Here is a 13,777-nt window from a genome sequence, read left to right as displayed (position 1 = left end):
CTTTGTTTCCTCCTTTATATATTGGTACTATGTTTGCTCTTTCCAATCTTGTGGTACCTTTCCTTCTTTGAGTGAAAAGTTTATTATCTTGTATAATTTGTCCATCAGTTCGTCTATACACTCTTTCAGTATCCAATTTGCAATTCCATCCAGTCCATGGAATTTCCTAACATCTAGGTTTTTTATTTGGTCTCTTATTTCATTCTGTTACCTTTATTTCTTTCATTTTAGGGGGTCTTTCTTCTTGTCCATCTTCCCAAAATTGTGAGCTCTCAATTTTAAAAACAGACCTGAAATGTCTGATCATAACTTCTGCCATTTCTGTGTTGTCCATATATTCTGTATCTCCTTCACACAGCTTTACAATTTCGTGTTTATCCTTTAATTTGTCATTTACATATCTGTAAAAGAGTTTAGGTTGATCCTTACATTTGTCTATATCTTTTTCATAATTTCTTTTTTCTTTCCTGCGTGTATTCACATATTCATTCCTAAGTTTTATATATGTTTGTCATTTTTTTTTTTTTTTTTTTGGTCTCTTTTCCATCTTTTCCAGGCTTTGTCTCTTCTGACTTTAGACTCACTGCACCTTTTGTTATACCTTTTTGCTTCTTCTTTGGTACATATTTATCAATTCCTTCCTCGTACTTTTCTTTGAATATGTTCCATTTGTCTTTCAGCTTTGTTTCCTCTTTGAAGAATTTATCCCAGTTTGTGTTTTGGAAATTTTTTCTTAGTTTTACAAAATCCGTTTTGTTGTACATTAATCTTCCTTCTCTAAGTTTATCATTCCTTCCTACATTGGTTTGTTCTTTGAATTCAAACTCTATTAATATATGGTCACTCTTTACAATTGTTGTTTTATACTCCATTTTGTTCATGATATCTGGTTCAGAAGTTAATATTAAATGTAGTTTTGATGGTTCCTCACTGTTTCTACATCTAGTATTTTCCTTAACCCATTGTGTTAAGGTGTATTCGATTGTCATATCCAGTAAAATGTTGCTCCAAAGTTCTTCTCCCATTTCTACTATCATTTCTTCCCAGATTATATCCTTTGCATTAAAATCACCCATAATTACTATGTTACCACCCTCTTCCAATAACTCATTTAGCACATTCATTGTGTCTTCCAGTAATTTAGAATTATCACTATCAGACCAAGCCTGTGTTTTTGGTGACACACACACTTCTACAAATTTTCTGCTTTTCATATTTTTGTTTACAATTTTAATCACAATTAATTCCACATTACCTTTACCTTCATCTATGTCACATTTAAACCCTTTTTGGTCAATATCATGACACCTCCTCCCTGCTTGTCTGTTCTATTTTTCACCCAGTGGATGTATATACCTTGTCCCACTATACTTGTTGATAGAGGTCCTTTCAGTTTTGTCTCCACAATTCCCATAATGTCAGGTTTCTCTATTTCTAGACAGTTGTTTAGTTCATTAATTCCAGAGATCATACCATTGATATTTGTGTATGCCACTTTTAGTTTCATATTTTCTTCTCTCTTTTTTTTTTTTGGTTTAAGTTTCCATTTTTCTGATATGCCATTTTTTCCGTCTCAACTCCAGTACTCTCCAAAAAACTATTTTTTTTCCGTCTCTGTTCTTTTCTCATTTCTATCATTGGCTTCAATTCTGAGAGCCTTGTCTTTCTCTTTTTCCTCATCACTCATTTCCTTTTTTATCCATATATATTTGAACTTCTCGCTGTCTGCTAATTTAACTGCTTTCGATAATACCTCCTCGGCTATCATACGAGTTCTTAGTTTTATTTTCAGAGGTCTATGTTGTTTTTCTTTTGAATATTTGCCTATCCTGTGAATTTTGTCAATTTCTTTCAAAAAATATTCCCTTCATCCTTTATTTCTTTCAAAAATTTTCTTTACCTCCTTTTTCAGTTCATCTTTATTTTTGTCCTCATTTTTCATTCTTTCGTTTTCTCTTTTGAGATATCAATTTCACTCTAGGTCACTTAATTCTCTAATCATTTGCTTGTTACTCTTACGCAAAGTACAGCTCAGTAGTCCAATTTTAAATCTATGATTTCTTCCAATAATTTGTTTACTTTGCGATTTCTTAATGCATTACTATATCTAACTTCTCTATCTATATCTAAGCTTTTACCTATTTCTCCTGGATTTCTTTGAAAACCTGTTGTTCTCCCACCTTTGGTTTATCCTTGGAGTGCCAATTAAACATGTTTTTTGGGGGATGACACCTCTTGGTGATTCCACTTTACTTATATCTAGGCCTCTCTTCATTGATTCATTTAATATTCTTTCATCTTTTTCTTTCTCCATTGTATCAACTATACTTATTTCAAGAACTGGATTTTACCTTATCAGTCACACAAGAAACATAGCCTACACATCCTGCACAATAACAACTTGAGATGAGGTGCCTGAGAAGTATGGTAGGGGTTACTAGGCTGGATAGTGAGAAACAAGGAGGTGAGGAGGAGAACAGAGGTGGAAAGGGAGTTGGGAGATAGGCTTGATGAAAGAGTATTGGGATGGTTTGGACACATGGAAAGAATGAGTGAAGAATGATTAGTTAAAGAGGCATGGAAGGCAGAGGTGAAAGGAATGAATGTGAGGGTGCAACCAAGGATGAGATGGATGGATGGGGTAAAAGGAGCATTGGGAAAGAGGGGAAAATCTGTTGAGGAAGGAAGGGAGAAGATAGGAATGATTGGAGAATGGTTGTGTATGGATGTTGCTGTGATGCATGGGAAGGAGTGGGTGGGATATGGGGGGGGGGAGTATGTGTGAATGATACATTGATGCAGTCTGAAAATTTCTCCCCATCTTCTCTTTTTCTGCACAAGGGAACAGAGAGGGGGAGTTGCTGATTAAATGAAGCAGCCTTGCTGTGGATGTGCTGTGTCTTGCTACATTGCTTCTGACCCAGGGCAGTGGGTGAGATGCAGGGATGACCCGTCATCCAGGAGGAGCCAAGAAAAGAGGAAGGCATGGTGAATGGGAGTGGAATATGTGGGGATGAAATAGGTGGGAGTGGATTTATGCCTCTGACATTGACTACCTCCCTTGTAAGAGGGAAAAAACCATTGGTATATGTATTTACGTATGTATGCTTCAAGTTTCAATGAATGAAAAATCCACAGTAGCTGGCAGCAGTCTTCAGGTTCTCCCACAGAACTCTCTGGGAAGAAACTATGGACTGTTGTATGTGGTCTGTGTTGTATTGGTCTGGTTTTGTTTCCATATCACTGGCTGAAGGAACTTAAGGTCATTATGTCAAACATGTGACACTCTGCCTGGGAGACAGTGTTGGAGAAAAATGTAGGGATTAAGGTGACACCACATTTCACAAAACAGAAGCACAAGGGATGAAATAGCATCACTGCTGGAGAAATAATGTGATGCAACTTTCTCATGGGCAACAAGGAAAGGAGTAAAAGGGACAAGTGAAATAGGAACAAATAGGATAAAAGTTTTTCTTTCAATTGTTTCATTGCCTCATTTTGCGGTTGATTTTTTTTTAAATCCAGTCAGTTGTGTTGGCAAGGCATGTTGGCAACATTCATGTTTCTGTCACTCCTTACTTGAACCATGCAAAACTTAAATATAAATACATAAATGATATGATATGGTTTAACATCACAAACTCCTCCCATCAGAAGGCTACGATGGTGCCCCTTACAAAGGACTTTGTAGCATGGAATTTAATGAACCATGCCCTTGGTTCAACTTCGCCGGTGGCAGGATTCGAACCGCCATCCCCTCAAACTTTGCCAAAAGTAATGACGGGCTAACCCGCTCAGCCAGCAAGCTTCCATTTAACCAACTAAAAATAAACTATATTTCTAATTTTCCATGAAATACCTATAGTTTCAGTTTCAATTTGTAGCTTTTGAATCGTATGCTCCAAATTTTGGTTCTCGTCACTTAAGCGGGCAACTTGGTCCATGCTTCTTGTGAATCTGGCTTCCAGAGCTTCATGAGCTTTCTTCAAATCAGAAAAGCTTGTGCTCTGATCTCCTGCAAAGAAAATTATATCTATAATGATTACACATTACACAAAGAAAATTATATAATGATTACACATTACAAAGGAAGCTAAGATAAAAGGGAATTCCAGGCTGCTGCTAGGATGGAGTCCAGGCAGTTGACAGTCCCACAAATCTCAATAAAATAAAATGAAATGAAATAAAATAAATAAGTCAATAAAAGGGAAAACAAATGAGTGCTGGATAGGTATGAAATGGGGGTGGAGGCCTTAGCTGGCTACCTCCCATAGGTCACATTGTGTTGTTGTCTAGGGATTATTAGTGTGGGGCAGTGCAGGATGAGGTGTTCAGTGTTTTCTGTGTGGTGGTTACATCTAGGGATATTTGATTCTATTTATAAATTTAAACTAGTACATCTTTCTCACTTCTGTTGCATGTCTGCCATAGAAAATCTAGATGGATGGACAAGCATAATGTCTCTGATCTAAATCCATACTACCTTACATACATATACCAAGGCTTTTTCCCCCTTCCAAGGGAGGTAGCCAAAAAGGGAAAGGCATAAAAACACTCCCACCCATTTCATCCCTAAATACACTCCACACCCCTCCCACCCTCCCTCTCATCTGAGCACCTCCTGGATGACGGGTCATCCCTGCACCCTGCCCACCGCCCTGGGTCAGAAGCAGTGTCGCAAGACACAGCACATCCACAGCAAGGCCGCTTCATTTAATCGTCCTTGCATATAAGGAGAGGACGGGGAGAAATCCCTTCGGGCTGCGTCAAATTTTACTCACGCATACTACCCCACCCCCACCCATTCCTCCTCATGCAATCACAACATCATCCATATACAACCATTCTCCACTCACCTCTGTCTTCCGTCCTCTCCCTTCCTTCCTCAACAGACATTTCCCTCTTCCCCAAAGCCCCCTTCACCCCATCCATCCACCTCATCCTAGGACGTCCCCTCATGTTCACTCCCTCCACATCTGCCTTCCATACCTCTTTTACTAGTCTTTCTTCACTCATTCTTTCCATGTGTCCAAACCATCCTAATATTCTTTCATCAACCCTATCTCCCAAATCCTTTTTCACCCCTGTTCTCCTCCTCACCTCCTCATTTCTCACTCTATCCAGCCTAGTAACCCCCACCATACTTCTCAGACACCTCATCTCAAACACATTCAAACTCCTTCTCTCTTCTTCTCTTATGCTCCACGTTTCTGCCCCATACAGTGCTGTTGGCACAATCACTCCTTCATACAGTCTCCTCTTCGCATCCATTCCCAAATGTCTATTCCTCATTACACTCTTTAATCCACCAAGGCATTTACTCGCTTCTCTCAATCTACATTCTACCTCCACCTTCACTCCACCTTTTCCTGCTACACTTGCACCCAAGTATCTAAAACTATCCACTTCCTCCAAGTCACTCTTCCTTAATGTTCACTTCCAGTCTACTGCCACTTTTACCCCTTGTACATCTCATCACCTTACTTTTACCCACATTTATCTTTAGCAATCTTCTATCACATACTCTCCCAAACTCTGCCACCAGCTTCCTCAATCCCTCCTCTGACCCTGCCACAAGCGCAGTGTCGTCCGCAAACAACAGCTGGCTCACCTCCCACTTTTCTCCATTTTCTTTAACCATCTCCAATCCCTAACCCACTACCCTAGCATTCACCTCTCGCACCACCCCATCCATGTATAAGTTGAACAGCCAGGGCGACATAACGCATCCTTGACGAAGTCCCACCTTTACTTCAAACCACTCACTCTCTCCATTTCTAATCCTGACACAAGCTCTACTACTCTCATAAAAACTCTTGACAGCTCCCAAAAGCTTTCCTCCTATCCCATAAATCTGCATAACCTCCCACAGTGCCTTTCTGTCTACCCTATCATAAGCCTTTTCCAGATCCATAAAAGCCCAAAAAACATCCTTCCCCTTTCCTATAGCTTTCTCACATATCTGTCTTACCACAAAGATCTGATCTACACAACCTCTACCTGTCCTAAAACCACACTGTTCCTCACCAATTACTCCCTCTGTTCCTCTCCTAATCCTCTCAATTAAGATCCTCCCATAAGCCTTCCCTACTACACTTAACAGGCTAATCCCTCTGAAACTACTACATTCACACTTGTCCCCTTTTCCCTTGTAAAGCAGAACTATACAGGCACTTCTCCAGTCCTCCGGTACTCTACCCTTTCTCCAGCAAACATTAAATAACCTCACCAACCAGTCCACCATCACTGAACCTCCCTTTTTCAGACATTCTGCATGGCATCCATCCAGACCAGGTGGCTTACCTGCTTTCATCATCTTTACAACTGCCTTCACCTCATCCTTCCCTATTTCTCCTCCATTCTCCTCACTCATCACTCTCATTTTCTTCGCATTTCCCACTGCAGCTATCTTTCCTTCCCTATCCTCCTTCACATTTAGCAACTCCCTAAAATATTCTGCCCATCTTCCCCTTACTGCCATCTCTTCCATTATCATCTCTCCATCTGTACCTTTTACCTTTTCTTCCCTACTTGATTCGCCTCCTCTTCCTCTCTTAATTTCTTTCCAAAACATCTTTTTATTACTTTCAAAATTTTCTGTCATACTCCTACCCCATTTCACATCTGCTCTCCTCTTTGCCTCCTTTACCTATTGCTTTACTTCTCTTTTCTTTTCTTTGTACGTCTCATATGACTCCCCCGTCCTCTTTTGTAACCAATCTGTGAATGCTCGCTTCTTCTCTTCAACAACCTTCTTTGTTTCCTCATCCCACCATTCACTACCCTTTCTTCTATTTCCCCCTGTCCTTTTTGTTCCACACACCATCCTTGCACACTTTAAGACTCCCTCCTTGAACCATCCCCATTCCTCCTCCACACCCATCTCTGCTCCATCCTTTACTCCCTCCCACTCCTCCTTCAGCTTCTTTTCGTACTCCTCCTCCTTTTCCTTTTCATTCAAGGAGTTCACTCTAAGAACCTCCCTACCTTTTGTCCCTTTCCTCTTTCTCCATCTATCCTCCACTCTCAGCTTACCTTCCACCAAAAAATGATCTGATATTCCCCCACCCTCTCCCCTTAGCACATGTACATCCTTAACTCTTCCTATCATAATCCTATTTACCACTACATAATCCATTAGCGCTCTATCTACCACCCTTCCCTCCACCACCCTCTCCCATGTGTACTTATGCTTGACTTTCTTCCGAAACACTGTATTTGCTATCATCAACTCTCTTTCTAGACACATTTCCACCATCAACTCTCCACTACGATTCTTTCCTGGAACTCCACACTTCCCAACCACTCCATCGATTGGACCATTTCCCACCCTAGCATTAAGGTCTCCCAGTACTATTACATTGACATTTCTTCCTAAACCCTCTATGCACTCATTTAAATCTATCCAAAAGGCCTCCCTTTCTTCCACGCTCTTCTCACTGCCAGGCCCATATGCACTTACAAAGACCCACATCTCCTTTCCCAGTTTCACCTTCATCCACATTATCCTTGAGGAAACCTCCTTCCACTCCACTACCTGTTTACCTATCTCCTCACTTACTAGAATAGCCACCCCTTCCCTCCCTCGCCCTCTCTTCACTCCTGATAACCTCCCACTTACACTCCCAAACTTCCCTTTCAACTTAGGTTCACTCAAAGCCAACACATCCATCTTTCTTCTCACAAACATACTACCTATCTCTTCCCTTTTACTCTCATCTGTACCACATCCACGCACATTAAAAGACCCAAACCTTAGGGTGCTGGCCCGAGGCCCTCCAGCACCCCTTATGCCTTCACTTTTCTTTTTAGGTTATATGCCCCGTGGGGCTACAGGGAGAAGGATGCCTAGTCCCTCTCCCCGTCCCTTTCTTCTCGCCTCTTACGATCCAAGTGGGATACTTGGTGGCAGTATTCTTTTCCCCCACCACAGGGAATTCCCCCATCACAGAAAGAGAATACTCAGAGAAATGGTACAGGACAGCAACAAGGGGTTGGGGGACAGCATAACGGAGGGACAGTCGTAGTATACTTAAGATATTAAGATATTAATTAAATTTGATGTATCCTTTAAGTTATCCTCCTTGTCATCTGAAACTATTGAGATTATGAATGACACTGGTCTATAAAAAAAAATCTGTTAACTTCCACTTAGAAGAAATTTTTGTTTATATACCTCTTGAGCTTTGGATGTTGTGAATTCTCCCTACCTGGAGGCTAGGATGGTGTCCCTTACAGAGGACTTTGTAGTGTGAAATTTAATGAAACATTCCCTTGGCCCAACTTACTGGCAGCAGGGTTTAAACTGCTGTCACCTTGACCCCCACCACAAGTAGCAGTACTCTAAACAACTGGCCACTTAAACCAAATCTATAGTGCATACTATACAACTGAAAGAGTTAAAACATACCAAAGGTCAATCTTTCTCATAAGATGTATATACTTCCTACCTTCATTGGAACTTCCTTCACTCTGTGCTGCTTTCAGTCTTTCTTCTAGAGTCTTAATTTTTTCCTGTTCCTCTTCTAGCTTTGGAATCAGGTTATTTTTCTTGGATTCCAAGGCATTTTTCTCCATTTCCATTTGCTTAAGCAAATCCGTGGGAATAGATTCTGTGTTTGTATTTGAATCTTCAACTGCAAGTAAAATAGAATGAAAATCATGTGTCCAATATAACATTCATAAGGGGCCAATGATGGGTACTTGTTTGAAGTGGTCCTGCAAGATGGATATTGCAAATAATAATTTCTGCAGCACTCATTTTCAAATCCCAAGACATTGGCACTCAGTCTCTAGAACTGACACAAGAATTATTATCGAGTGAGTTACAAAAAGCACAATGAGAGGACAATGTCTCTATTGGTACAATGTTCCGCTCATCCAAGCTTTATTATGTATGTGATAAAGCTTGAATGAGTGAAATGTTGTAGCAATAGAAATTTCATACATGGTGCTTTCCTGACTCACCTGTTGGCAGAGCCTTTCTCTTTCAACACTTATCAACTTTGATTACATGTTTTCATTTTCTGACAAGGACAACTGACAAGTAACAACTGTTCCCCTCTTTCTTGTCCTCCTCCTGCTAGCTGGTGACAGAGAAACAGACCCACACTAATAGAGTCCAGTATTGGGACTGCTCAGCCAGACAGTCTAGGGAATGACAACAATAGTCCAGCATTTCTTCTCAAGAGAGGAAGTCAAGATTACTGCTTGCTACAATAGGACTAGATGTTCCCAGTCAACAAATTGTGATGCAACAGTTATCATTACTAGTGAGTTGGAAGTAAGTCTAAAAGGAGAGAGGCAGGAGGAAGTGGATGGTTTTAGTTATTTAGGGTCGCATGTGGCAGGAAAGGGAAGAATGGAAGTGGAGGTAAATAGTAGATTGAGAGAAGCAAATAAATGCCTTGGGAGATTAAAAGAGGAGATTATATGAAGGGGGTCATTGTACCGATGGCACTGTATGGGGATAGAGACTTGGAATTTAAAAGAGGCAAAGAGGAAAAGTTTAAATGTGTTTGAGATAATGTCTGAGAAGTGAGGGGTTACTAGGTTGGAATGAAAAACGAGGTGAAGAGGAGAGTGGGAGTGGAAAAGGAGATGGCAGATAGGGCTGATGAAAGATTATTAGGATGGTTTGGACACAGGGAAAGAATGAATGATGAAAGATTAGTAATAGAGGTGTGGAAGGTAGAGATGGAGTGTGTGAACTTGAGGGGATGACTGAGGATGCAATGGATGGATGGGGTAAAAGGGGCACTGGGAAAGAAGGGAATGTCTGTTGAGCAAGGGAGAATCCAGGAGACAGGGATGAGTGGAGAATTAGTGTGTATGGATGATACTGTTATGCAAGGAAGGGAGGGATGGGGAAGTAGGGGGTGCTTATGCGTGAATGATATTTTGATACAGCCTGAAGGGATTTCTCAGTGCAGGGATGACCCGTCATCCAGGAGGTGCTAAGATGAGAGGGAGGGTGGAGGGGTGTGGAGTGTATTCAGGGATGGAATGGGTGGAAATGATTTTATGCCTTTTCCTTTTTGGCTACCTCCCTTGTAAGGGGGAAAAAGTCTTGGTATATGTATGTATGTATGTATGTATGTTTTTTTTTTTTTTCTTTTTTTTTCTTTGGGAATGGATGCTAAGAAGAGGTTGTATGAAAGAGTAATTGTGCCATCAGCACTATATGGGGTAGAAACATGGAACATAAAAGAGGAAGAGTTTAAATGTGTTTGAGATGAAATGTCTGAGAAGTATGGTAGAGGTTACTAGGTTGGATTGAGTGAGAAATGAGGTGAGGAGGAGAGGAGGGTGGAAAGGGAGTTGGGATAGGGTTGATGAAAGTATTGGGATGGTTTGGACACATGGAAAGAATGAGTCCAGAAAGATTAGTAAAAGAGGTGTGGAAGGCAGAGGTGGAAGGAGTGAACATGAGGGGGCAACCAAGGATGAGATGGATGGATGGGGTAAAAGAGGCATTGAGAAAGAGGGGAATGTCTGTTGAGGAAGGAAGGGAGAAGACAGAATATAGGGGTGTGTGGAGAATGGTTGTGTATGGAGGATTCTCTGATGGGAGGGGTGAATGATGAAGTCCGAGTGAATGATATTTTGATGCAGCCTGAAGGGATTTCTCCCCGCCTTCTCTTTTTCTGCATGAGGGGACAGAGAGGGAGGTTTGCTGATTAAATAAAGTGGCTTTGTTGTGGATGTGGTGTGTCTTGCTACATTGTTTCTGACCCAGGGCAGTGGCTGAGATGCATGGATGATCCGTCATCCAGGAGGAGCCAAGCTAAGAGGGAGGGAGTGGGAGAATGGGAGTGGAGTATGTGGGGATGGAATGGGTGGGGGTGGATTTTATGCCTTTGTTTTTGGCTACCTCCCTTGTAAGGGGAAAATAAGCCATTGGTGTATATACATACAGTCAAACCTCGGTTATCGAACGCTTCTGTTCTCGACCAAATCGGTTTTCGACCAAAAAGTTCGAGAATTTTACGTCTCAGAACTCGACCAAATTTCGGCTCTCGAACAAACCGAAAGAAGCCGAGCGTACCCGAACGCGGCTCACTCGCGAGCCGAGAGAACTCGAATGCTAAGGACGCTTCCTCCGTAGCGCATTTGCGATCAAAGTTCATTCCGAGCAGACGTGTTCGTTCTTATTTACGTAAATCTGACTTTTTTTCATCTTTGCATCGTGTATTAGCCCCTAATCATGGGTCCAAAGAAAGCAAGTTCAAGTGGCGAAGAAAAGAGGAAAGTAGTGCGCAAAACTATTGAATTTAAAAAAGAATTAATAGCGAAATATGAATCTGGCGTTCGTGTGTCTGCGTTGGCTAAGGAGTTTGGGATGGCGAAATCGACGATAAGCACCATCCTAAAAAATAAAGACCAGGTTAAAGCAAGTGATGTGGCTAAAGGATCAAGTGTTTTTAGCAAACAAAGGCCACAGGTATTGGAGGAAGTGGAGAAACTTTTGCCGATTTTCGTAAATGAGAAACAGTTAGCAGGTGATACTCTTAGTGAAGATGCAATTTGTGCCAAAGCAAGACAATTGTATGAAGATTTGATAAAAAAAGATCCTAGCATTATTCCGGAAGGGTTTGATTTTCAAGCAAGCAGAGGGTGGTTTGAAAAGTTTAAGAAAAGAAGTGGGATACACTTATTTATGGTAAACAGTATACAGTGCAGTTTATGGTGTAAAATAGTAACAATTTTTTTTAGAAAAAGTTGTTTTTTAGACTTGGAACGGATTAAAATTATTTACATTGATTATAATGGGAAAAATTGTTTCGGTTTTCGAACAAATCGCTTTTCGAACAGCCTTCTCGAACGGATTATGTTCGAAAACCGAGGTTTGACTGTATATATATATATATGTTCTATTTTTCTGCATGAGGGGACAGAGGTGGGAGGGGGGGTCACTGACTAAGTAAAGTGGCCTTGCTGTGAATATACTGTGTCTTGCTGCACTGCATTTGACCCAGGGCACTTGGTGGGATGCAGGGATAACCCATCATCAATGAGGAGCTGAGATGGGAGAGGGGGAAAGGGTGGTGGAGGGGAGTGAAATAGGTGGAAATAAGTATGTGCCTATGACTTAGCTACCTCCCTTATATGGGGGTAAAAGCTCTTGGCATATAGATAGAATAGATAGCATTCACAACAATAAAATGAACTAAAATATCTGGATCATCATTCCTGCAAAAAGAGACTGTACATCACCTTAAAGGACTTGTATCTATATGAACTAGGTTTCTGTCCAAATTATTGCCACATTCAATACTTACTTGCAATTACTAGAACTATGGTCACTTCACTAATGATATACTAACTCCTAAACTGTTCCTTTCAAGAGCTTATGTTATACAATATATTACTACAAACTGTTCTGAATGCCATCTAGTATTCATACTTTTGAAGTATAACTTCTGACTCCATCAACAATTAAGTGATTAAAGAAATTGAAAGAACATTGTTTGGATAAAGGTGATGACCTCTTCCATGAAGGGGTGGGGGTGCACCATAGATAAACTGGTAGTGTTACTGGGGAAATAATGCAGTGTAATTTTATCATGAACAACACGAGGAAAAATTATGGTAACACGTGATACAGGATTGATTGGGCATAAAGATCTTTCTCTTCTAGCCACCTTGTTTTGCAGGATAACCATCATAATCTTCACATTAAATCTTCCTTCTTACCTTTTTCAACTTCTTCATTTCCATATACTATTTTCGGTACTTCCTCTTCTTCCAGTTTTTTCTTATGTGCAAACATTTCTTCGATAATCTCGTCTTTTCGCAATTGTGCTTCACCTAGTAGTTCACCATTTTGTTTCATTAGGTTGTCACTATATTCCTGGGAAGGAAGGGAATTGTCAGAAGTGCTTTGATTAAACATTAAGGATCAATTTCCTACTCAGTTCTTGTCCATCACCTAATCATGAAATTTCATTTCTTTAAAATTACATCTATGACAAGAGAAAGACCATAGGATTGGTTGATTGATCCAGCCAAAGCCAAGCAATTTCATTCAGCTGAGAGAAAGCCCTTCTAAAGTAAAAAGTTTATGGGCTGCCATAACCCTTATTACATTTTAACAAGTGAGAGGAACCTGGAAACCACTGGTTCAAATAAAATGAAAACAAAGTCAAAGAATTTCCTTTCAGTACAACCCCATAATCACATCACTCACTGCTCCATTAACACATTAAAAGACAACACATTGCTGCATGCCAGACCCCCTGATATCCATCCCTCTGAATCCTCTCTCCCACCTGGCCAGACTGCAATGCGGCCACCACCCAGCCCTTCTAAGTTACCAGAAGAGACTGGATGACTGCATTGTGGACAAATGTCCAGGATGTAACACTTCATCCCATACTATTCAACACATCATGGAAGATTGCATTATACATAATCACATATGCAAACAACATAACATACACCCCATAAAGGATTTGTGGGAAAACCCCGTTTCGGCCATGGCATTCCTTGGGGAGATGGGACAGCTCGGACAAATAGTCTAGGGAACAACAACAACAACTAAGTAAACAAAAAAACAGTGATCATTACCCTCGATTCGTTCAACTGCCCTTCAAGAAGAGCAATCTTTTTATTTAATTTGGAGAGATCCTCTTCACTGATGATACTCTTCTTGTGGATTTCCATTGATAATATTCTTTTTCCTAATGCGTCGCTGTTCTCCCTCAACATTTGGTTCTCCCTTTCTTTCTCTAACACCTTTTGCCTGGAAATATAAAAAGCAAAATAATGAGCATTC

At 40.7% G+C, this 13,777-nt stretch overlaps 1 protein-coding gene across 1 annotated transcript in view; it reads right to left on the bottom strand.

The window, feature by feature from the left end:
• Nucleotides 1-13,777, bottom strand: part of LOC143035146 (golgin subfamily A member 2-like) — a 65,822-nt gene that overhangs the window by 16,663 nt on the left and 35,382 nt on the right. Inside the window, exons 12-15 of the mRNA XM_076201768.1 lie at nucleotides 13,570-13,744; nucleotides 12,697-12,853; nucleotides 8,451-8,636; nucleotides 3,860-4,015 (exon numbers count right to left, since the gene is read on the bottom strand). Coding sequence (XP_076057883.1) covers nucleotides 3,860-4,015; nucleotides 8,451-8,636; nucleotides 12,697-12,853; nucleotides 13,570-13,744 — 674 coding nt within the window. The remainder of the gene's footprint in view (nucleotides 1-3,859; nucleotides 4,016-8,450; nucleotides 8,637-12,696; nucleotides 12,854-13,569; nucleotides 13,745-13,777) is intronic.

Source organism: Oratosquilla oratoria, chromosome 18 (assembly GCF_046742065.1).
Source record: "Oratosquilla oratoria isolate Oo_2021 chromosome 18, ASM4674206v1, whole genome shotgun sequence".
Classification (NCBI taxonomy): domain Eukaryota; kingdom Metazoa; phylum Arthropoda; class Malacostraca; order Stomatopoda; family Squillidae; genus Oratosquilla; species Oratosquilla oratoria.
Note: the sequence above shows the minus strand (reverse complement) of the source record. Positions and strands in the feature narration are given on the sequence as shown.